Source organism: Sciurus vulgaris, assembly GCF_902686455.1.
Source record: "Sciurus vulgaris genome assembly, chromosome: 10".
Taxonomy (NCBI): domain Eukaryota; kingdom Metazoa; phylum Chordata; class Mammalia; order Rodentia; family Sciuridae; genus Sciurus; species Sciurus vulgaris.
The window spans coordinates 133,591,965-133,615,682 of record NC_136470.1 but is presented as its reverse complement, the minus strand read 5'-3'; the positions used below and the strand labels follow the sequence as shown (position 1 = coordinate 133,615,682).

Sequence of the window (23,718 nt, the reverse complement as noted above, 5' to 3'; positions counted from 1 at the left end):
TCCTGTTTATAATTTAAGATCTTGGGAGCACACTTGCACTCCTGTCTTTACTAGAAGTGTGATTTCTCAGTGTAACCGGTAGCCTTGGGTTTTTTTAAAAACTTTATGAAATCAATCAGGTTTTCCGTGAGTGCCACCCCACCCCCGTAAACACAGGTGGACAGGGACCCTTAACTTTGCGGATTATTGAGGTTTGGGGTTTGGGGTTTTTAAACAGCAAATTGCAGTTTTCTTTTTTCACCCCCTCTTGTGTGATTCTTCTCTTTTCTCCCTTTCCCTTGTTTCCCTTAGCCGCCCCCGCTAACCCCCTCCCTCTGCACTCCTGTTCCCATCCTGGGCCCCTTTCATTCAGGTAAAACTGTAAATTTCCCTACGCGCCATTGTTCCTCTGGGCTGCCCAAAGCTCCCTAGAGATCCCCGAATAGTTTTTTGGTATTTAAATCCCCGATAGATAGGACCAATGTAAATTTTGTGACATTCAAACCTTTTCTAGTTCACAAATCAGTCACCCTTGTCACAGTTATTGAAATTCCGCAACTCGCCACACCAGGACGGTGGAAAAAGCGGGCGCGGTCTTTGTTGCCGACCAGGCTTTTGATCGCCAGAGAAAATTTACTTACCTTCAGATGAGTGAGCAGAAAAAGAAATAACACTCCCTTTGATTTAGTTAGGAAAATGCAGACATTTGGATTCAGTGCAAACATACAACACTCGCTTGTTTTCGCGATGCGGCCCTCGATTAACCTGTCTTTGCCCAGCGCAAAGTCTATTCAACAACTGCGCGTAGTTGCTTTTTGTCCCATCCACAAAGAGCCATTGACTATATATTAAAATGATTGTTGAAAGGTAGAGGAGTATGGCACTTAAAAGCAGAAAAAAAAAAATCCCTGTGACTCAATCAATTAAACCGAGCAACATTTATGCATTTCAAAAAATGCACGCGGATGCGGGGGGTTGGGGGATGAAGGTTGCATTTCTCCTCAGCTCTGTTTAAAAACCAGCAGCTCGGCCCAGGGTTTAGCCGAAGCGTCTGCATATTCATTAGGTCTAATTATTTTCTAGTAAGGAAAACACAAAAAGCCAAGAGTCGGAATCCTTCAATTTGCCCTTTGTTTCTAACTTCATTTGGCTTCTTTGCAGCTGAATCAGAGCCCTAAACTCTTTTTCCAGACAAAGAAACCCCAACTCATCCTTTCACAGGCGGCCGGGTTAGGAAACTCACCAGAGTGCACTGGCTAGAGGAAAATGAAAATGATTTTTTTCTTTCCTTTTTTTTTTTTTTTTTTTTTTTTTTCCCTCGCCTGGTCGCCAGCGCTGGCTTCCCGGGCTGAAGGGAGGCAGGGTCAGCATTGGCCACTCCTCGCCTTTCTGGTTTTCTGGTCTTCTCACCGACTAAATTCTGATTTGGGGTTGGCAGCTGGGCTGCTGCCCTTTCACTGGGCTCTCTCCGCTCAAAAGTCGGGTGGTGTATCCGAGAAGGTTTTCTGGTGTCTGAAGGGATTTAACTGAGCATTTGTGCTGGGAAATAAAATTTCTAGAAAGAGAAAAAAAAATTTAATGTCTGGCCTCAGCAACAAGTCTGAGCCCAGCAACCATAATTTTCTTACTAACTTTGAGTGGAAAGGCGTGAGGAGCAGAGGGAAAGGGCTGGGACTTGAGGGTGTTTAAAAAGAAAGATTATATATATATATTGTGTGTGTGTGTGTGTGTGTGTGTTTCAAGATCAGAACTACTCGGTTGGTTCTACTATCTACAAGGGGGAAGTTGGGTGCTGCAATTACAATAAAAAGAAAGAAAGAAAAGGGGGGAAAGAAAAAAAGAAAAAACCTTATCTGCAAGGATAAGTTCTCTCTGGAGGCTGTACTGTTCTCGCTAGGGAGAACAAATATTGAGCCCACCTCGCCTGCCTTTCAAAAAAAAAGCAAGGGAGGGGACCTGAGGGGGAAGGGGAGCTGTTGGGAGGGGGGAGGGAAAATAATTCTTCAAAACAGAAAAGTCAGTCTTCTCTTCTCCAGTCCGTGGAAAATCCAACGGGGACGTTGACAAGAGGGTATTTTTAGGAAATCCGTCCAAATATACAGGGTAAGAGTGAATGTGAGAAAAAAAAAAAAAAAAAAAAAGTTGTGGGTTGTAGAAGTTATCAAGTGGGATTTGCGGCGCTCTCTGCAGGAAACGCGAGCGGCTCCAGTTCAAAGCCACATGCACCAACGTGACATATAAGCCATTAAAATATCATCCTGACGGCTCATTTCTGCTTCATCATACATTCCCTAACTGCTTCCCGAAAGCTGGAAAAGGAGAAATGAAGGATGACCGCCTCGATGGAACCACAAAAGAGAAGCTTAGAGGGGTTTGTGGTCCCCCCTCAGCCACCCCGAAGTGATGTGGAGAAATGAGGTGATCTGGGCAACAGGTGGAGAGGGTAAGTGCTGCAGACCAGGGGCAGACAGGCGACACCTGTACCCCCAGCGGCCGCGTAGTTAGCGTCCTCATGGGGGGCCTTTGGCACCCAAACCCCACCGGGGGGGAGAGGCCCAGCCAGACTTTCTCCCTATCTCCTCCTTCATTGGCCCCCCCATCCTCGGATACAGGCCCCACCCCACTGGCTCTAAGGAGGGAGGGGGCCCTTCCGCGGAGGGGCAGTGTTGAGGATGAGTCCATCCGTTCCTCCCAGGAGGAGGGGGGGCAAGAAGGACAAATGGGGCTCCCACTGGCACGGGCACCGAGAGCAGCCTGTTACCCGGCCGCCTCCCCTCCCCTGCTTGTAAATTGCCTGGGTGCCCCACCGTGGTCACAAGAAGGGCAGGAACAGCCCAGAGCTTTCGGAACACGGAGTGAGCAGGGCAGATGCCGGGCGAGGGGGGTCCTTGCAGGCAGCCTCTCTGCCCTGCCCCCAGAGGGATGGCGGGGAGGATCTTGGCTTCCCCTCCCTAGGGCCAAAGAGCCAAGTTAGCGCTGCTGGCAGTAACACATGGAACTTCGTCGCCCTGACAGAGGACGCCGGCTGGGTGCGCCTCGGGCCGGCTCCTTGCCCTCGCTCATCCTGGTCCTGCTTCAGGATGCTGACCGCTGGGATCCGCTCTCTGCGCACGCGGGCCGTGGGTTCGGACTTAGCTTCCTCTCTCCGGAAGGAGGGCTGCGACTGTCTCTGAGTAGCAGGCCGCAGTCTCTAGAATTCTGGCCACTACTTTAAATCCAGGGGCACAGGAAATTTGGGGCAATTGGAAAGGTAACAGATTTGGGCTGTGAAGAAGAGTTAGGACTATTTCAAAGTCTGTGTCTGAAAGTTCAGGGTAATGGCCCAGAGAGACATTTGAGAGTCAGGGTATTCTTAGAAATGGAGAAGGGGCATCGGAGGGCCGCATCTCCGCCGGCACTGTCTGCAGGATATCTCCTTTGGATTCAAAGTCATATTCCTCCCACCTTTCCGACAGCAGTGGCCTGGCAGCGATCCCCGCCACTGCCTCGCTTTCCCTTCTTCTGTCTCAGATGCCCGCAGTTTGGGGAAGGAGATTCAAAGTGACGATTTTAGTTGCCCAGACTTGGTCATCTGCAGGTGACTCAGGAATGTAGCAGAGCTGGGGGAACCGGAGCTCCTCCCTCTAAAAAACAGGAGAATTCGAAAAGGCCCCAGCACAACCCCAGTCTCTTAGCTTATACCTCCTGGCGTTGAGGACCCAAGAGAGGGTAGCCAGAGAGGTGAGGGGTGCAGCTGGCTGCAGCAGGCAGCAGGCAGGAGCTAGGAGCTGGGTTTCCTCTTTGGCTTGGTAGCTCCCAGCCATTCTTTAGGGGTTTTGCTCTGATACCAGCCAGGACCAAGCTGTACCGAGGGGCAGGCGTGCCTTTGCCGAGGGTGCCTGCCAGTTAATCCCTGTGGAAGCAGCTCTGGAACTGAAGTCTCTAACTGTGGCTGACCTCTGACCTTGGGTAGGCCTGTACCAACTAAATCAGCTTCTAAACATGCAGCCTAGGAGACTCCCCAAATAAAAATACTGCCTTTTGCACCTACCCACTGTCCCACGTTCTTGGATCTCATGGGACGCTATCAATCACTGGGGCTCCCTGGCAACTTTTCCTCTTTTCGAGGTGCAGGGTGAAAAGCATACTCCAAAAAGTGTCTCCAATGTGCTCCATTCTGATTTGGTGCTTGGGTGGATGGCTGGTATAAGAAGTTGTGTCAGGAGCAAATGTTTGGGGAAAATCAGACCTAGTCCTTTGGAGGTTTCCATATCCCAGGGACCTCAGGTTCAGGGACTCAGCGACGATTCCCAAATTCTCTCTCCTCATTCAACTAAATGGCTGGCTTGCTAAGTGGTGTCAGATTTAGAACCAAAGGAGATGTTTACCCTGTTTCCCTGCACAGGCCGGTGATGGAGCTGCTACACAGCTTCTTAAGGTCCCTGCTGTCTGCCCTGGTCCAACCTCTGCAACATTTGTTTGCATGTCTGTGAAATGGTTTGTAATGCACAAAGGGATGACGTGGGACCTTGGGGGCAGAAGTGACCTGGACCTCTTGGAAACTGGGCTGGGGCAGCATTGTGGGTGGACAGAGGTCTTCAGGAAACCTCTCACCCATTTCTCTCAGAAGCAAAAAAGTAAATTCTATTATTGCCAACCAACCAGGATTTGTCCCTGCCAGATACCCTGCCATGAGGAAATTTCAGAGCGAGGACACCCAGCATGCCGCCCTTCTGTAGGAATGCAAAGTTGGGCCTCCTTTTTTTCCTGATCTGTGCTGGAAGGAGCTTATTACCTTTGGGGAAGGATGCCTTTTGGTTAGAAAGAATTGAAAATAAGTAAAATCCTCTGGGAAAAGGTGAGTCAACCCCCTTCCCCATCCCAGGCTTGAACCTAGAAAAGAAAGGAGAGGGAAGGGTAAAAACAACAAGGCAAGTTAGAGTCCAGTGTGGAGGTGGAGGGGAGGAGAGAAAGATCTTTGAACGTAGAGAACCGGATGTCCTTAGAGACAGCAATACCCACTTGGATTCGGCCCCGTGGGTCAACAAGTTAAACAACGCTCATTCTGTGGGCTGGAGTGTCAAGACAGGCAACCGGTCCTCAATGACAGAGGGCTTGCTGTGTTTGTCCAGCCTGAGACCTTTACAATGACTGTTTGTCTTTCTAGGCCAAATTGAGGGTTGGGACTGGGTAGATCCTTCTGTTTAACTGCTCTGCTGCCTTCAGCCTCATCTGACAGATGCAAAAGTCCTCTGAATGCTTTTAAGAATTTATGATGACCAAAGGCTTGGTAGTTCCCCCACCACTGACAAGTAATCAAATACATGATCAAGTACAGATCCTGAGGGGAAGGTGTTCCCTCAAACCTTCTCAACTATAAAATTCTCAACTATAAAATGGGGACAGCTTAGACCAAATGATAAAAACAATACCTGTTTAATCCAGTGAATTTTACATTACCTTAAAAAAATCAAACAGTGAGAGCCCCCAGGTTGGTCTGGGGTTATGGGTCATTTGAGGCTAAAGGTTTCTGCATCCCCACAGAGAACAGGATCTGAAAATATACAAAGAAGTTTGTGTTCTCAATTCCAACACTTACAACTAAGACTTTAACCTGCTAACCCCTCTGAGAATAGGGTGCCCTACTCACCATACCTCACTAAACTTAAATAATAAGCTTGAAGAAATAATGGGGTCTTCTCAAACGATCATTTCAAATTCTAGAGTTACAGATTTTTTAACACTGGTTGGAGGAGTATTTACTTCTACCAGCAAGGCAGGACAACAAATGAGTTCCAGATTTAAAAAAAAAAAAATCTATCTGGCAAATTATAATTTTTAAATATTTTTTATTACCAAACACATATCCTTTTGCAATAAATGTGGGCAGATTCCAGCAGGGTCTTTTTTCTTTAGCTTCCAAATTTAAAAATGGTCAAACACCAAAAGACCCTTTTCAGACCAACACTTTCTTTCATTTGTACATTCAGGCCACAAAATCTTGCCACAGATACATGTATAGAATTGTTTAAGTAATGTCAGTCCCTCCTTTCTTCCCAAACAGGCTCAAAGTCAGAAAATGAGATACAAGACTTCCTTGGTAATGAGGAAACGATTGCGGCTTTACCGAAATAACCTGAAAGAGTCAGGTAAGTTCAAAACCCCTTTTAAATATTGATTTGCTGAAATTTGGGGTTTTGGTTTTTTGGGCTTTTACATACAAAATTTATTTTCTTTTAATTATGCTCAGTCTCAGTTGTGAGTTTAGGTGAGCCTCTTTAGTTCAAATGAAACTTAGAATAACACCTTGATGTTCAATGTATTTGCACACAAATCAATGACACAACATCCTATCAGCAGCTGGCTAATCCTCCTCGATGCCTACTCATCTGGATGTTCTAGAATTAATATTTGACGACTCTCTCATTGAAACAACCACCCCTGACCTTCTGCAATTCCACTGTCACATTATTCTATGACATATTCATCTTGAATTCATTTCCAGACGATTTGATTGGAATGAGGTTTGACATGTATTGGCTTCCATGAAAGAAGCAGACTTTGATCTTGGTGATGGGGTTTACATGATATGCATCATCTTTACCAGGGACACCAGCCTTGTGCAATGTGGCAGCGACTCGGTTCCCACAATGTGGTGTCTGAACAGGGAGTGACTGACAGCCACTCTGTCAGGAATACCTTCATTGTGAAGAATTTAATTTAATATTCCATTTAGAATGAGCCTATGATTTAGGGTTGGGTGTTTTCCTTTCCATGTGTCCAGTTTCCTTTATTTCAACTATACCACTAGCTAATGATTACCTCCAAAGTGGTTCTCTTGTTGGTAGGCAAAGCAACCCTCTTAACAAAAGTAAAGTGAATAACTCAGAGAATGGCTCTCTTATATTATTTTGGGAAGATTTGATGGAAGAATTCTCAAGAGACAGATGTGGTTATTATGTAAATTCAGTTGTTTTGATTCCTTAAGGATGTTTTGGAAGACCCTTTTGCAATATTTCCTAATCTTTTGTCAAAAAACCGTTTGCAGAAGCCTTGCTTGGAAATTAAATTTTGTCCAAGACTGTTTTCTTTCATACTTAGTTTCATTAGTGATGATTAAAGCTCAAATTTCCCCAGTAGAAGAAAATAATTTCTTTCCTTTCCAAAATCCCGATAGATCTCATCTCCTTTGCACAATTCATGCTTGAACATACAGGCAGCCTTCTTAAATGATCTCTTTTTTACAAGACTGGAGACACTTCCCACTGTGGGAATCCTGAAGTCTGTGTGTGAATGGCCTCTAAAGAGATATGTTCCACATTTGGAGTGGTAACTGGTCATAAACGGGGGGAGGAAAACTGAACAAGGGGTTACAGTTCCAGAAGCAGAACATTCAGATGACAGAAGCTGGGCTTGGCCAGGTTCTGTGCAGTGTGGCCCCCAACTACTAAGACTGTGCTCTGGGCAAAATCTGCAACAGGTAATCATCACTTAGCATTGCTTAGAAGATCAAAATGGAAAAATAGCTCAGCTATTGATTTATAATCTCCTCCATCTCTTTTTCCTTTCCAAGGGAGAGAGGTCAGGCATTTTTGAGTCAGTAATATGAGGAGCTCCGCCAGATGGTAGAGCCACCAAATGTCCTATTTCTAGAAAGTAGGACTAGAAAATCACTTGTTTTTGACACTACATTGGCCTGGCTGTCGTGAGCAAAAACATTTAGGGCATGATTCTGAGCACTGATTTACAGAGGGTCTAGAGACAGAAGGAAGTTTGAGGTCTGGTGGTGGAATCTGCTCCAACCAGGCCCCAGGAAGCCTTTCAGTACTTTTTTCTGACATTTTCCAAAGACCTTCAGGCTACAGGATATTTGTTTACTCTGTAAGTCAGGCAGGAAAATGGACCTAATGATACTGTAACACTGAGAAAGGCTAGGAATAGAATTGGGGTAGAGTGGATTGAGATAAGTTTCTGTATGAGAAAGTCCAAAGACTAGTGACGAGATATCACTCCTTACCCTGACTGACAGTCTCTGAAACCTGTGTCCTTGCTTCCTGAGATCTCAGAGCAATTCCTCTGAAGACTAAAACATGCCTCCAAGACATTGGTGCTCCACTACCTGGCATCTGTGGTTAGCTTGATACTGTTTGGGGGCTTATTTTAGAGAAGCACCTTGAAAACTCTTATATAATTGCCCAAAGTTCCTTGCCTATAAATATTTTGGGGTACAAAAGAGTTTTATTCTCCTTATCACTGTCCTCATAAAGAGAATGTCTGGTCCCATTGCCATGTTTAGCCAACCAAGCTTTGGACCATATGGCTTCAAGAAACTTGTAAGAATCAGGCAACCTCAGTGACCTGCAGGTCCACTGACCCCTGGCAACTCAAGAAGTATCTACCCAGGATGTGGCCAGATGTTTTCTGTGCTTCAAGAGAAGGTTGCATCTGGGAAGGAGCTCCATGGGGCCAGACTACTGTCAGTGATTTTGGCTGAATCAGATATGTCTGCCCTTTTGCTGCTGGCACAAAAAGTCATACACATGTTCAGAGCTTTTCAAGGGCAAAGTTAATAAGAGAAAGTGTACAGTATACTGACAGTCTATGTATACAAAACCTCTGCTTTCTCCCCCTGGAGTCCTCAGAGTCAGTGCATAGAATTCAGGAGGTATGTGAACTTGGATAGATAAAAACATGCTTCTTTTGCAATCTGCAAATGGAAAGTTAGCATTTTCTTCTATGATGAGTATGAACAGTAAAAACAGGACTCTTAAGACTTTGCAAGACTCATCAGACTTCCAAAATAGTCACAGCCTACAGCAGCCTATCAACTATTCTATCTATACTGCTATTCAAAGTTTCTAATGGGAATAAGATCACAGTGTGTATATTGAGAGATCATTCTGGAGCAAGCCAGAGTTTTTTTCTTTTTCATTTTTCTCTCCACAATTGAACCCATGGCCATGCATATTCTAGGCAAGCACTCCACCAAATCAGCCTTATCTCCAGCCTGAAATCAGGGTCTTAATCAAAGCTAAAGTGTTTGATGAGTTTGGCAAACATCTGGAGCAGTTAGTTATAGGGCATCTAGGTTCAAATGCAAGTAAAAATATTTTAATTGATGGAGCATTGCAAAATTTCCCTGCACTTAAGCTTGAAAAGTTGACTGAGCTTCATCTTGAGATATGGTTAGTGGAAACAGATGGGGAAGGAGAGCCAGGGAGCAACATATTTTCTTTTTTTATTTTTGTATTTGTATTTTATTTTTTGGTGGTTGTTGTTGTGGTTTTGTTTTTGTTTTTGTTTTTGTTTTTGTTTTCCTTTGCTGGGTTCAACCCAGACTCATGTGGACAACTGCTTCCTTCTGCACTGTGGTATGATATGAAACTACTCAACTGACATTTGGGAACAACTTTCTAGAGACCAGGCCTAGCCAGTTGTAGAGGAAGGGACAACAAATCAAGGGACAGAGAGGAGCACCTCTGGATGAAGGTTAAACCATGAAAAGTGAAAGCCAGGAAAGAAGATAAATCCTGAGAGTCTAATGTCAAATCTACTGTGTGGAAGATTGGAGGAGTCTGCCAATCAAATGCTCTCCTCTCACTTAATTTTTTTGTTTGTTTGTTTGAAACGGAATCTATTGATAGATTTGCCCAAGCCCTTCCAGGTGGAGGAGCAGAAAGACCCAGACTAGTCAAAGCAGAGAAATTGTTGTGGAAGTTAATCCCTTGCTAAAGTTCAAGAGGGGAAGGATGTGTTAAATGAAGAAAATCTGAAAGAATGTGTCAACCTTTATAAATGTTAATTATTTTACTAAATGATGTAAAAGAAACTCTTATTTACTGACTAGGAAATGTTTAAGAATGCTCCTCCTTTCTGGGTGTGGATGGGGCAGTTGGATCAACTCTGAGTTTAGGAGGTTCCTTATCATTTACCCAGATTTTACTTGCCTCTGCTAATGGGGCACAGGATATTTTGTTCAATCAGTAAGACTTCTCTTTTTAAAAATCCAAGCCTTTCTGCGTTTGGGGGGTGGGGTGGCCTTTTTACAGCAGTCAGGGAGGTCCCAGGCACTTGGACCGGTATTCTGGGCCACAGCTAGCAGGCAGAGCTCTAGGCCAGCAGTTCTTTAAATCGCGGGACGAAGCAGCTGACCCTAGCTGGCCGGTGCAGACAAAGGACACTCCCTCCAGTTTATGACACACTCGACTGGCCCAGAACTGAAGTTTTCTTCAGCCGACCGTCCCCCACTCCACTATGGTGGCGTTTCGGCGTCCAGGCTCTAGAGGGCCTGAGAGCGGGGACCGCGCGAAACTTCGAGTCCACTTTTTTCAGAGCCCTGAGGCCAGCAAAGAGAGAGACAGGCTAGGCCTGCGGGCAACAAGTGTCCAGAGCTGAAAGTGGAAATGATCCCAAAAACCCTCTCCCAGAAGCTCCGTCTGATGTCTGGGTACCTAACCCAGGGTCCCAGATGCCCGGGCAGCCCTGGGGTGAGGACCTTTTCCTTCCAGTTGCTCGCCCCTCGCCTTTGTGCCTTTGTTTCTTTGGCCAGTCGGCCCGCGGGTTGATGTGATTCGGACCGAAAGGGACCTCTCCGGAAACCTTGAGGTGGGTTCGAGGCCAGCCTCCCCAAAGCCATTACCCCCTCAGCCCAATCCTGGCTCTAGTGAGGACCGGATTCTGGGTTTGGGAGTCCGGTAGGGTGCCCGTCACAGGGACGAGGGCATGTCGGCAAGACTTAATGGGAAGAGACGAAAAAGCCCGAAGGGGAGAAAGGATACCAGTAGGAAGGCAAAGTGTGGTCGGGGAGTCTAAGGGAAAATGAGGAAGGGGACGAGAAAGCTCGGTGGGGGCGGGGGGAGGGGAAGCAAGAAAGTAAATTGAGCTGCAGAGCCGCTAGCCTAGGAGTTTCTGTTCCTGGCAGCCTTGACTGCAGCCTCCTCCTCTGCCAGGATCTTGACCCCCTCCTCCGTCCAGCTCCTAGCACAAACCGCCCAAGCTGCCCGACATCCCGTTTCTGCCCAGCAAGACTAGCCGGGTTGGATGTCCTGATCTGCCCAGATGTTACACACAGCACAATGCACTCTCCCCGAAGTCGTGGTGAAAGGGGGCATAACCCAGCCCCGCTCACTTCCAGGAACCCTGAGGCAAAGCGGATTCCCTTAGCCCCCAGCTTTCTGGAGGGGAGAGGAGGAGGGGGCAAAGGGGGAGAGAAAAGAATCTATGCCTGGATCAGAGCGCATGAGCAGTAGGAGCGTGAAATGCTATCGGGATGGGGGTGGGGTGAGGGAAAGCGGGTGTATTGGTGTATGTGCGTGCATGTGGTGTGTGTGTGTGTGAGAGAGAGAGAGAGAGAGAGAGAGAGAGAGAGAGGAGAGAGGAGGGGGAGAGAGAGAGAGAGAGAGAGAGAGAGAGAGAGAGAGAGAGAGAGAGAGAGAGAGAGAGAGAGACTGACTGAACGGTCGGACCTGTCATCGCTGACGTCGGGCAGGGCGGTGGGCCAATGGGCGACCTAGGCGATTGTTCCTCTCGGTGGGCCCCGGCCACGGCCCCGAATCTCTATTCATTTCCTCCAGCGCCCCGCTGTTGCCTCTGTAGTGTACGGGATTTCACGTAGACATTAAAGGCAGAGTGTGTGTGTGTGTGTTTGGGGGGGGGGGGGGAAAACCCCAAACCACACACTTAAGGGGGAAAAACCCACTTTGTACAAGTTTTTTTTTGTCTCTGCCTGTGTGTGTGTGTGTGTGTGTGAATGTGTGTGGTTATCCTTCCTCTTCCTCTCTGTCAGGTGCCGGTGGCATTAGCGACTGGCACAGGGAGCTCTGGAGAGGCCGGGCCGGGATGCTGCAGGCCGCCCTCTCCCAAACAAGCAGGGCACTGAAATTCACATATATGACCGGGGCACCTCAGAACCACTACCACCTCCAACATCACCACCCCCAGCATCACCGCTTCTTATCACCTCCTCTCAGGGGCAGGGAGCCGCGCCCCGGAGCGCCCCAGGGTTCTGGCCTCCAAAGTGCGCTTGAGGCGCAGTCGGATCCCTCTCGGGCAGAGGCCGGGTTCCCCCAGCAACCCACACACTCATCCTTGCTGCCCCTTCCACCATTGCCCCTTCCACCGACCCTGCCGCTACCATCCCTCTCCAGCTCATGGCGCGGCAGGGGACTCTGCGGAACAGCAGCCTGGCCCGACCGCGGTGAAGGCGTTTGGCCTTGCTCTGTCTGCCGGGTTCACTGGGAGAGCAGACTGGCTGCTGATCCCAGCTGACCGCAGAGGCCCTGGTGCAGCGGGGCTGGGCCTGCCCCCCGGGGCCCGGAGAAGTGCGCTGCCCACGCCACTGGTTCTCACGCGCGCTATTTGTCTCAACAACAGGTAGCAGCTCCGGACACCATGGCCCCCAGTTCGCCGCCGCTTCCAGCCCCTCGGTTTTCCCAGGCCTTCACGAGCAGCCTCACCAGGCCTCCCACAGCCGTCCTTTGAATGGACTCCTGCGTCTGGGGCTCCCCGGAGACATGTACGCAAGGCCTGAGCCCTTCGCGCCAGGGTCCGCGGCCCGCAGCGACGCCCTGGCGGCTGCCGCGGCCCTGCATGGCTACGGCGGCATGAACCTGACAGTGAACCTCGCGGCGTCCCACGGCCCTGGCGCCTTCTTCCGCTACATGCGCCAGCCCATCAAACAGGAGCTCATCTGCAAGTGGCTGGCGGCCGACGGCCATGTGCCCCCACGCCTCTGCTCCAAAACTTTCAGCACTATGCACGAGCTCGTCACGCATGTCACCGTGGAGCATGTCGGCGGCCCGGAGCAGGCCAACCACATTTGCTTCTGGGAGGAGTGTCCGCGACAGGGCAAGCCCTTCAAAGCCAAATACAAACTTGTAAATCACATCCGCGTGCACACGGGCGAGAAGCCCTTCCCCTGTCCTTTCCCGGGGTGTGGGAAGGTCTTTGCTAGATCAGAAAATCTCAAAATACACAAACGAACTCACACAGGTCAGTATTCGGCGCTGTCTGTCTCGTGCGGACCCTCCGGGGGAGCAGGCCCTCGGGTCTGGATTTCCTCAAGTTCCAACTGAGGGGAGGAGGGAGGTATTTTGGTATTGTTTCCATGAGCCAAATCCATAAAATATTAATTATGCGCTTCTATTCTTAGAACCACAGAAGTTTCCGGAGGCTGTGTATAGGGAGAACAGTGCAGGATTTCTGCTCTGGGTGACAAGGGTGAACGTGCCTCCGATCCTGTGTGGGCAAATGTGTGCTTATGGAGTTCGATTTATTTATTTATTTATTTATTTATTTATTTATTTATTTATTTATTTATTTATTTATTTATTTGCGGTGCTGCGGATCTAACCTGGGGCCTCACGCATGCTAGGCAAGCACTCTATCTCTGAGTTACACCCCCCAAACCCCGGAGTTTGATTTTAAGGCATTTCAAAAACAGCTCTGTTCCTCAAAGTCTTAAAAAACATGGGAACAATTGCCTAACTTTTCTCCATCTCTTTAGCATCGAGGGACAGAATTCTTCTTCCTGTTAGCCTCACAACCTGCCCGCCACCTGAACGGAGGGGTCATCATGTCCTTAGCACTTTCTTTAGGACTTGGGGGTCTCATGAGCTAACTTTTTCCCTTTTTGGCGAGTCTTGCTGGCCCGACAGCAGGAAGGTTTTGCTAACCCTCTTATCTTAGCAGAGACCCAACGGGACTCATCCGCCTTAAATGTCATTTACCGAGCTGTTAAGCGAAATAGGGACATGTGTCAACCACATCTGTTAGTTCTAGTTAACAGAAAGAAAAGGAGCCTTGCGCAAGAGCCTGCAAAGTTGAACTCTCTGGCCAGAAGCATCTAATTAATACAATTGCAAGAAGAAAGTTTTCACACTTCCAGAATAGCATGTGAAGTTACATTAATTAGTTTAGCAGCCATTGTTTGCACGCTTCTTACTCCTCCCCCTCCCTCGAAGTTTAAGAAGTCGACATCTCCCCTCCCCCCTTTTGGGGGCGGGAGAAAGGGACTGGTGGGGGGACCAGAAGATGAAATAAGTTCCGGCTTGGTGCTCCACTTTTACTACCCTGCGCCTTGCTTTACTCCTTTGCTTGCTTCAAAAACCAACCATTGTTAGAGTCAAAGAGCCCCCTTAGGCTGCCAGTGGCGAAAGAAGCTTGCTAATCTTGTTCTAAACTCTTGCCTTCTCCGTGAAGGTCCAGATCTAGGACATTGGCATACTCGGAGGCAACACCAAAGTCCACTTTGAATCTTGTATTTTATTCCCGGGATATATCTGGAGGCTTACTGTTTTCTGGTGCTCTTTCTGGGGTCCCCCACCCTCTCGCATGCATCTGCCCCCTCTTCCGTTATATCCCTTGGGAGGGGGGCGTTGAGTAAGATCCTGACCCCGACCTGCAGGCCTGCTACTCCAGGAGCTGGCAGCTGGCACCTGGAAGGTAGGCGCGCAGTTCTAAGCTGGAGAAGAAACTCATCTTTAATGACAGGGGTTTTTAAACAAACAAACTTTTACTGCTCTTTGCCGGCCCACTGTTTGAAGTCTGTGAAGCAGAAAATGGTTAAATTCTTAGCGCAATCGACCTACAGCAGAGAAGCAAGTTCCGTGCGCCAGGGCTGGCTCTCAGGTTTGCATCTATTCAGGGCAGAATTCTGTGCGCTCTTTTCGCTCCCAGTCCTGATTCATTACCGCTTGAGTTAAAAAAAAAAAAAAAAAAAATCGACAGTCTCTCCTGCTCGGCGTTTCCCTCAAACCCCCCTCCTAAGTAATGAAAAGAGAAGAGAGACAGAGAGAGGAGAGAGAAAATGTTTCTCAAATGGCAATAGACCTCACTACAAATTATTCATGAAGACAGTTCTCGATGCAACAGGAAAATAATTGCCTTTTCAAATATTAATGGCGTTTCATTTCCTCGAGTCGCGGAAGCGGCGAACAGGAGCAGATTTCTCAGGAGTTGAGATTCCCTCGGATCTGAATCCCAGGCCTGGCTTTGGAGGAGACTGCCCACGCCGAAAGGTTTCACTTTGTGACGGTCACAGCGATCCTGGAACAATGGTGCCTCGGTGAAGGAGGCGCGGGCCAGCCACCGTGCTCTGTCGGGACCCGGTTGCCGGGCGCCCCTCCCGGAACCCTTCCTCTGGGGGCTCCTCCACCTTCCCCAGCGGCGGATAGAGAGTCAGGGCTGGGGATCGGAGGCAGAGCAGCGGAGACTGCGCTGGGGCGGAGTCACCAGGAAGAGCAGACCCAGCCACAAGTGCGAGAAAATGGCGCTGGCCCGGCTGCCCCTACGCTTTCGAACTTTGTCCTGCGAACCTGGCGCGGGGCGAGGAAGGAGGCCTTCCGTGGCTGCCGAGCTCCTGGAAGGAGATTGGACCTTTCACACCGCAGTCCAGGGCTCAGGCCGCCCCGGGCGGGCTCAGCGCCGGGACCAGGGGGAGGGGAAGGGCGACAGCAGACTGTCGGCGGGGGGCGGGATGGATGTCAAGTAAGGGGACCAGGGCGCCTCCTGCAGCTTGGGAGAGCGCTGGGGCGCGGCCTCACCTGGCCTGCCTGTGGCCTGCGAACTTCCTGGCGGTCCGAGTCACCCCACTACCCTGCTTTTTCTCCTGTGCTTCTCGTCTGGGTTGAAATCCGTTTGTTTTATATGAAGGTTCAAGGAACCGCTAAGAAGACTGGGTTGTGTGGCGGGAATTCTTTTTCTGGGGCGAAGGGGAATCATACTCCAATTCTGTTCCTTCACTGTTTTATCCGAACCTTGTTTTCTTTTGCAGGCCCTGAATTACATGATTCTTTTTATAACTGATTTTAGAAAGAGAAGGAAAAAAAGACATTTTTGGATTTGCAGATGCTGGCAGGGATCAGTGGGGAGAAAATAGGCACAAATAGGGACATTTACTTATTCTGCATCTTTTGTCCACTTTTTTCATAAAACGTTGACGGTGTCCCATGAAACAGCAGAGGCCAGCACCTTCCAGAGGGCCTAATGTACAGTACTACTCCTGCAGGGGGTGAACCCTGCGACTGGGCGGTGTCGGAGTCCCGGTTCACAAGCCGCTGCCAGAGCGGAGGGATGCTTGTGTGCAAACCTCTGGCTCAGCGGGAGCCTCATCAGGGCTAGGAATAGAGGCTTTGTTTGTTCAAACCTGGCAAAAAGCACCTATCTTTCTTGGAAGCGGCCGGAGAAGCAATCGCAGAGCCAACAGTACTTCTCCCGCACATCTCTTGCTCTTCAGCCCGACGCTAGGTAGCGATTCCCTCGACCCAGAGCTCTCTGCGACATCCATTTGTTTAAAGCGCCTAGACACTCCTCCCCCGCCCCCATTTCCGCAGCATTTGCAGAGCGGGCAGGAACTTGGGCTTCCGGGTTCTCGGGGTTCTTTCCTCCCCCTCACGCCCGCTAATTCAGGCTGCAGTGAGCTCGGGGATTGGGGCTTGGTCCCGCCAATGTTTCATCATATGGTGGTCTTGCGCCCTTCCAGGGCAGCGCAGCCCCGACCCGAGCCCCTCGCGGGCCTATCCCGGCCACCCGCTTGGCCTCGGATCCGCGGAGCCGGACCTGGCCTGACCGCAGCAGTTGCGCTCACCCGCGAAGCTGCGGCGCTAACGGGCACGGTTGGGAGAGAGACCTCAGGTCACGAATTGTCTGGGTGGCTCCTCCCGCGCCGGCCCCTTGGCTCAGACCTCAGATGCCCGGCAGCCGGGCGCGGGTGGCCTGGGGAGGCCGGGAGACCTTGCACAGTTTGGACTGAGAAGACGAGCTGCACACTGCGAGGTGTCCGAGAGATTGCTGGAGAGCCATAATAATATTGCGGACGAACGTATCTGGAGGATCCCTGGAGGAATCGAATGGTTTAGCAAGATTCCAAGAATACTGCTAAATGTCTGACCTGGGGGGGGTGGGGTAAAAATAAGGGGAGGGGGATCCATTTCCCGCAAAAGTCGCCTTTGAGGTGAAACATTGCTCCGAAAACCTAACCCTGCAGCAAGAACCCATATTATGCACACGTCGTGTGCATAGGTTTCGTATCCTCTGAAATCATTTCATCGCTTTTGCGTTTGCACAAAAGCTACTTGAGGGAATGTTTGGGACAGGAAGGGTATGTGAGGGGTGGACTGCTGGGCGGGAATGGTGGTGGCAGAGACGTTTGGCTAGAGCTGCAATTTAAATAGAGTAGATGTGAGCTCTTCAATGAACTCTCCCTATTCTCTGGGCAGAGGTGTCTCTGGCTCCGAGTGGATAAAATTTGGAGGAAAACAACCTGAGTGGACCAGGATTTCGAGAATGGAAACTCGACTAAGATGGAGTCATTGTCGCTCCTCCTCTTTACCCTCCCCCTAGGTCCAGGAGGGAGAGGGGGAGGGGTGGAGGCATGAGGGAGGGGGCGCGAGGAAGCCGGGGGCGCGCTCTGTGCGTGGAGAGGGGTGCTCAACCCGAGGTGTGGAGAAAATGGATTTCTGAAAATCTTTGTGTGTGTGTGTGTGTGTGTGTGTGTGTGTGTGTGTGTGTGTGTGTGTTTTGAGAAAATGAAAGAGGAGTGGGGGGCGGCGATCGTGAGCCTAGGACTCGGCCCACCGCACTAATGTCTCTGCTTGCCTCCGCCAGGAGAGAAGCCCTTCAGGTGTGAGTTCGAGGGCTGCGAGCGGCGCTTCGCCAACAGCAGCGACCGAAAGAAGCACTCGCACGTGCATACGAGTGACAAGCCATACACGTGCAAGGTGCGCGGCTGCGACAAGTGCTACACGCACCCCAGCTCCCTTCGTAAGCACATGAAGGTGCACGGTCGCTCGCCGCCGCCCAGCTCTGGTTACGACTCAGCTACACCATCTGCCCTCGTATCGCTCTCGTCAGACTGCAGCCACGAACCCCCGGTGGCCTCCTCAGCGGTGGTGGCGGTGCGTGGCACAGACCTGAGCGAATGGTACGTGTGTCAGGGCGCGGGCCCCGCCGCGGCTGCCCCTGCCGCGCCCCCCAGCCCCACGGCACCTCCTGGCCCTGCTGCTGCCGCTGCCACCGCCACCTCCGGTCTCAGGTCTGCTTCTGTGGTTGCTGCTTCAGCGTACCCCGACTCCGAGCCTAGGCCGGGGTGCTGAGGCTTGAAGAGAGCGAGGAAGGAAGGGAGGGAGGCAGGGGAAGGAAGTGGAGGAAGAAAAAGGAAGCAAGCCGGCGGGCCGGCCACCGCTTAAACTTCCCAGAGGTCATTGAGTATGTTGGTAGAATATGCATTATTTTAAAACATAAATATGGTCCCCATATTTATTCTACAATTATCCCCTGCACCCCACCCCCACTCTCGCCCTCATGACTGCTTCAATCCAGTGTTGGGGATAAAAAGAGTCAGATGGAACAAAAAAAATCAAAATTTATATGCAATTCTGGCAACTGCAGGTGGCAAAGGTAAGGCCACAAAGTCCCCAGGAGGATCATAGAACGGGAAAATTTTTCCTTGAGGCCTGGACTGCCCCCTCCCCCTCTCACTTTCCAGCTCCCATTCAGAGCCTCGCTTTCCTGTCTCCTCCCCTCTCCCATCAATCCCAACCTCAGAAGATCCGAGTCTGGAAAGTGGCCTACTGAATCCCACAGCCATTTTCTTGCCTCCCATTTTTTTTTTTTTCTTTTGCCCCCAGCGTCCCCCCTCCACTTTCCCCTTCCTTAGTTTTCCTTTACGATAATACCAAATTCTAAAATTTCCCACCACATCTATAGAGGAGACAAGGGGGTGCTTAGCCCCTTTCTCTGGAGGTCATATACCTCCATTCCCATGGACTGGCCCAGACATACAAATACGTATGTCTGCCTGCCTGTATGACCACAGATTCTATATACATTGTATACTTGGAGTAGGGAGTCCAAAACTACAGGAAATACAGACAAAAGAGCGCCAGAGAGGCTTCAGGATTCGAAGCTGCGAGGCCTCCGGGTCCCCTTACCCACCCCCTTATCCCGGTCCAGACGCAGGCTGTTCAGTCTTGTAGGTGCTTGGGCTTGGGGTGTGGAGCTGGCTGATGACGTCCCTGAATCCAGGTCTCCACAGCCAACAGGGCTTGACCTAGGCGATGTGTCTGGGTGAATGGCGTCAATTCGGTGACAGTCTTTCTCAAAAATCACATAATATTGTTTTATTTCAAAAGGGGGAGGTGGAAGAGAAACGAACTACAATAATAAATATTGTAAAGGAAAATATCAATGGGTCTAGATTGAATGTGTATTTGATATGCTTAGTATGAAGTCCCCAGAAGAAAGAACCAGATGTTGGGGGTAGGGGAGAGGGAAGACCTTTGAAATTGTTGCCAAAGGAATTAACAACAACAAAAAACAAAACCAAAACACAAAAATGGGGTCGTTTCCTCTGCAGGGCGGATGGAGGCTGCCCCACAATCCTAGCTAAGATTTAAAGAAGAAAAAATATGAAAGGCAGATGAAAAAAGACAGGAGACTTGAAGGACCCATGGCAATTCCCTAAGAATTTGGAAACAAAAGTGCGTGGGGGGGGGGTGCTAAATGTCCCCCTGGGGGAGCCCCTTAAGCAGTTCAAATTTAAAAGCTGAGCCCAGTAGCTGTGGATGTAAGTTAGTGCTATAGGTCTTGCTTCGCATGAGTGAGGCCCTGGTTTCGAACCCCAGCACTGAAACAAACAAAAGCTGGAACAAAGTCCCGGCCCTGCCACTCTGCTGTATGTTCTATTCTCTCCTCTTGAGAATCCAGTAACAATTCTCACGCTTGCCCTGCGACCCCCACAACTTCTACCAAATAAAATCCTAACTGGAGGGGACTACTTTCATCGCCCCTAGTAAAAACTGGAATCTCCCAAATATGTCTTTGGTGAATCTGTCGTTGAGGAACGTGGATTGCAATCCCTTCCAAGCCCCCACTACAATAGGGTCCAGTGGCCGCCTGGCCAGCGCTGCAGTCTGGAGGAAACTGGTTTCCATCAGGGAACACTGGCCCCACCGCCAAGGTGCAGAGGGCATCTGCCGAACTTGCTTCTCCTGGCGATGTTTAGAGAGTGCCCCCTCTTCAAATAGGACTCGCTTCTTTCCCCTCTGTTTCTAGGCACCGCATTTCGTCTTCACCCCAATCCAAAATAACCAAATAAAATAAAAGTGTTTGGTCGATCACTAATCGCCTTTAATTTTTCATTTGCTTGTTACAGATGTCCACCGCGTTGCTCGCAAGGTAATCTCGCCCTGCGCAGCTGAGCGCCCGCATCTCGTGCCTGCGACATCAAAGGGCCCGCACACAAAGCAGTGTTTCTTCGCCACGGTGCATCTTCATGGTAAGTTAGGATTTCTATGGCAATGGGCAAGTCGCACTGAAATCCTGAAAGGCCGAGCCTGGAGCCCGTCCAGGCTTTTCATTAAGGACATAATATTTACGTCTAACAGGCCTTTTTTCTTGTGTATACAAGTATATATTTTTGTTTGACGCGGACTAAATCATTTTCATTTAATTTCCGGTAAACAAAACCCACGCGAATGGGCACTTGTTCCCGATCATAATAAAAATGGATAATAATGTGAGGGAAGAAAAGGGCCGCTTGAATCGCCGCTCAGCCCTCTTTGTTTCTGCTTTCTGCGGTGATCAGAGGGCGCATTTGGGTTTGATGGCGAGTTTCTAAAGGCGAGGAAATGGTTTGTAAGAGGGGAAAGAAAAGGAGAAAGGTCTAATCAAGCTCGGGTTGTTCAAAGAGTCGGGTTTTGGGGTTGAAAGTGTGAGTTTGACGGTGCATCAGCGTGCCGTGTTAGGCTCGCCATGGAAATGCGCGCGGGGAGCGGCCGCTTCAAAGGCGGCACACTTCACTGCAGACACTCTATTAAGATACATTTGCGCTGACCTTTGCTTTCACGCCATTTAATACTGTCACTGTGCTCTCCAGTATATACTTCCTCCCTAGGACCTGCCTCGCCCGAGTTTAGGGGTTCACCCTGCACCCTGATGTAGGGGGCTTTGGCTCCTGGACGCTTTCAGGAAAGGAAGGAGCCGGACTCCGTGCATCTTGACTGCGCCCCAAAGAGGCTCCAGGGTCAGGAGTAAATGACTTTAGGGCAAACTCAGAAGCTTAACAAATGAGCATCCCTAGCTCAGTTTTGTGCAGAGGTCCTCTCTCCATCTTTAGCAAGATGTGGGTTTGAATTTGATGAAGGATTGGGGGGAAGGGAGCCACCCTGGGGAATTCTGGGGAGTTCACACTGTGCCATAGGGACATTTCCACTCTGGCTCCCAGTACTGGTCTCTGCCCCTCCGTCCCAAAAGACTCTTGCAACCCCTAAACTTTTTTCTGTCCCGGGACTTGAGTGTGTGGTATCCTTAGGCCTGGGCTGGCCTTGGGCACGAACTCAAAAGCCCAAGGCCAAGGGGATAGGGAAGATGGCAGGAAAGTTAGAAGTCCATGTTCCCTTAATTGTCTTGTTGTTTATTTTATCCAAGTACCCCAGTGAATAGGGGAAAATAAACACGGTGGAAAAAAAATCAAACAGTGGAGTCTTCTTTAGTGCCAGTCCTTGTGGTTGAATAAAAAGGATGGTCCGCTTTCTATTGAGCTGAGAAATCTTTGAAGTGGGAGTTATTATCTGAGACATTCCTGCTTGTTGTCCTAACAACGCTGATGAAACGTAAAAGGTTCTTTGTCAGCGATTTGTTCTCCTCTCTGTCAAACTCCCTCTACCCCGTTAGTTTCAAACCGTTTCTAAAGAGATAAAATCAAACTTCTTTTAAAAAATATCCACACACTACACCAATAGATAACTTTAGGGATAAGTCTTGCTAAGGGAAAGACAAAAGCACTGCCTAGCCCTCAGGGTCAGGGCCTGGTGAAGTGTGCAGATGTTGGGGGACACTTTGCTCCAGCTCTGGGACATGGGAAAAAGAATGTAGAGAGGGTGCAGGCAGAGGGTGCATACCCCAAGTCCATACTTGTACGCCTGCTGCTCTCTGCTCTGGCCTGCACTTTATCAGCCCGAGTTGGATCACCTGATTGAGCTTCCTTTGGAGACCCCTCAGGCTCTGAATTTTCTTGCCTGGGATTCTTGGAATCTGAGGCTGCAGTCCAGCAATTTTTAGTATTTCCTGCTCCTTCAAAGACATCTCTGCTAAAAATAGACCCATTGTGTGTTTCTACTCACTAGCAGCAATCAGCAAGCCCTTTATGCCATTAACCAAAAGGACAGTGGCTGGAGGGAGAGAGACATTCTAATAATTTCCTGTTGTCTTCAGAATCTTGGTAATTGGAGTTGCGAAGGTTTGGTCTACATGATAATGACCAAAAATGCATGCTAAAGCTCATCCTCCCCTCCCCCACCCACACGTGCAGTTCTTCACTTTATATTGTGCCCAGGAAAGAAACTTTCGCCCTTGTTCAGGTCTCCCCAACCTCCTGTTGTGGTTTTAAAGGTGGTTTAAATCAACAAGGATGTGCCCATCCCCCCACCCTGTGTGTGCTGACTAAATGATTTGTAAAGAAGTTTCCCCAAGCTGTAACCCATGCTGTTATTATAGTTGCTGCAAAATGTTGTCTCTTATATTGATTTTATTTGTTTACTGGAGGTCTCCATATGTTTGTTTATATCGCTAATTTATGGGAAAATGTAATGATTGCAATGAATGTGAATTATACAGACAGGCAAACATTTTATAATCATAATTCACACATACCACGAAAGCTTGAGTGAAACCCTAGACTATTTGATACCTTCTCTACCCACAGTTTGTGATTTATCATCTGTCCCCTTAGCATCAATTAAATTATGAACTAATTTGAAAGAAAAAAAAAAAAAAGAAGTTGTTATGTATTTGACTGGAAGTGATTGTTGAATGAAAGACGAAGTTCAAAGTTGAGGCTCATAATCTTATTGGAAACATGTAAATGTAAATGAAATAAAACCTGCGATTCTTTCTCCCTCTAAAGTTCTTTTGTGTACATGGAGCTCCATTTTGCTATTTTATTTGGAAATAAAAGACGTGTTGTTTTCCTTCCTCTTTTGAATCCGGGTGTCCTGTTATTGCTTCGCCATCCTGGGAGAGTTTGGGGGTCCTACCGCAGCTCAGAGTCCTCTCCCCTTCTTTCTTCATGGTTCCACAGAAACATATTTGGGGCCTAGCACAGGAAGCAAAATGGAGGGACCCGCCAAAATGGCCATCGTGGGAGAGAGCGCTCTTGCCCCGATTTCACCCCAATGGCATCAACCGATTTACCGAAGGGACAGGGTGAATCTGGTCCGCCGGGGAAGGCTTTCTTCCGGCGGTTCTGGGCACCGGTCGTGCACTCTCTCACAAACCACCTCCGGATTTGGAAAATCTGGTGGCTGACAGGAATAAAAACCAGGAGAGGACAAGAGAGGGTCAATTGACCTTAAGTCCTGCCTGAACGCTGACAGAGCACCTCGGAGGGGTCTGCAGGGGTCTTTCTAGCTGGATCATGCCCCCTGGGCGAGCAGGGGAGGCACCGTCCTCCCTTCAGACATCTGCGAAGGTCGTAGCCTTGACTCTGGGAGGCTACAGCCCTATGACTCTTCCTTGGGCCCCAGTTGAGATCTTTGATGGGTGTTAGCATCTGAGGCAGATGCCCTGTTTATCTGGCCTGCCACTGGGACATGCATTTTCAATGTATCAGCATCACCGGAGTCCTCTTCCCTGACTTCACTAAAGTCACTGTGTCACCAGATTATCAGCGCCCTTCTTCCCTCCACTCCTGGGGCAGGCCCGCGTCTTCCAACAATAGCCCTGGCACCTTTTCGACTGCTGAGAAGTTGGCTCCCGTGGGCC

The 23,718-nt window shown here is 49.4% G+C and overlaps 1 protein-coding gene across 1 annotated transcript; it reads left to right on the top strand.

Annotated features, from left to right (window-relative positions):
- Positions 1 to 2,468: 2,468 nt before the first annotated feature.
- Positions 2,469 to 22,939, top strand: ZIC4 (Zic family member 4). The gene is given in 7 exon segments (XM_079156411.1): positions 2,469 to 3,229; positions 4,364 to 4,794; positions 4,796 to 4,816; positions 6,023 to 6,107; positions 12,331 to 12,948; positions 17,563 to 17,878; positions 20,111 to 22,939. Coding segments are annotated over 6 exon segments (1,155 nt in total). The 5' UTR covers positions 2,469 to 3,229; positions 4,364 to 4,680; the 3' UTR covers positions 20,112 to 22,939.
- The last annotated feature ends 779 nt before the right edge of the window (positions 22,940 to 23,718 follow it).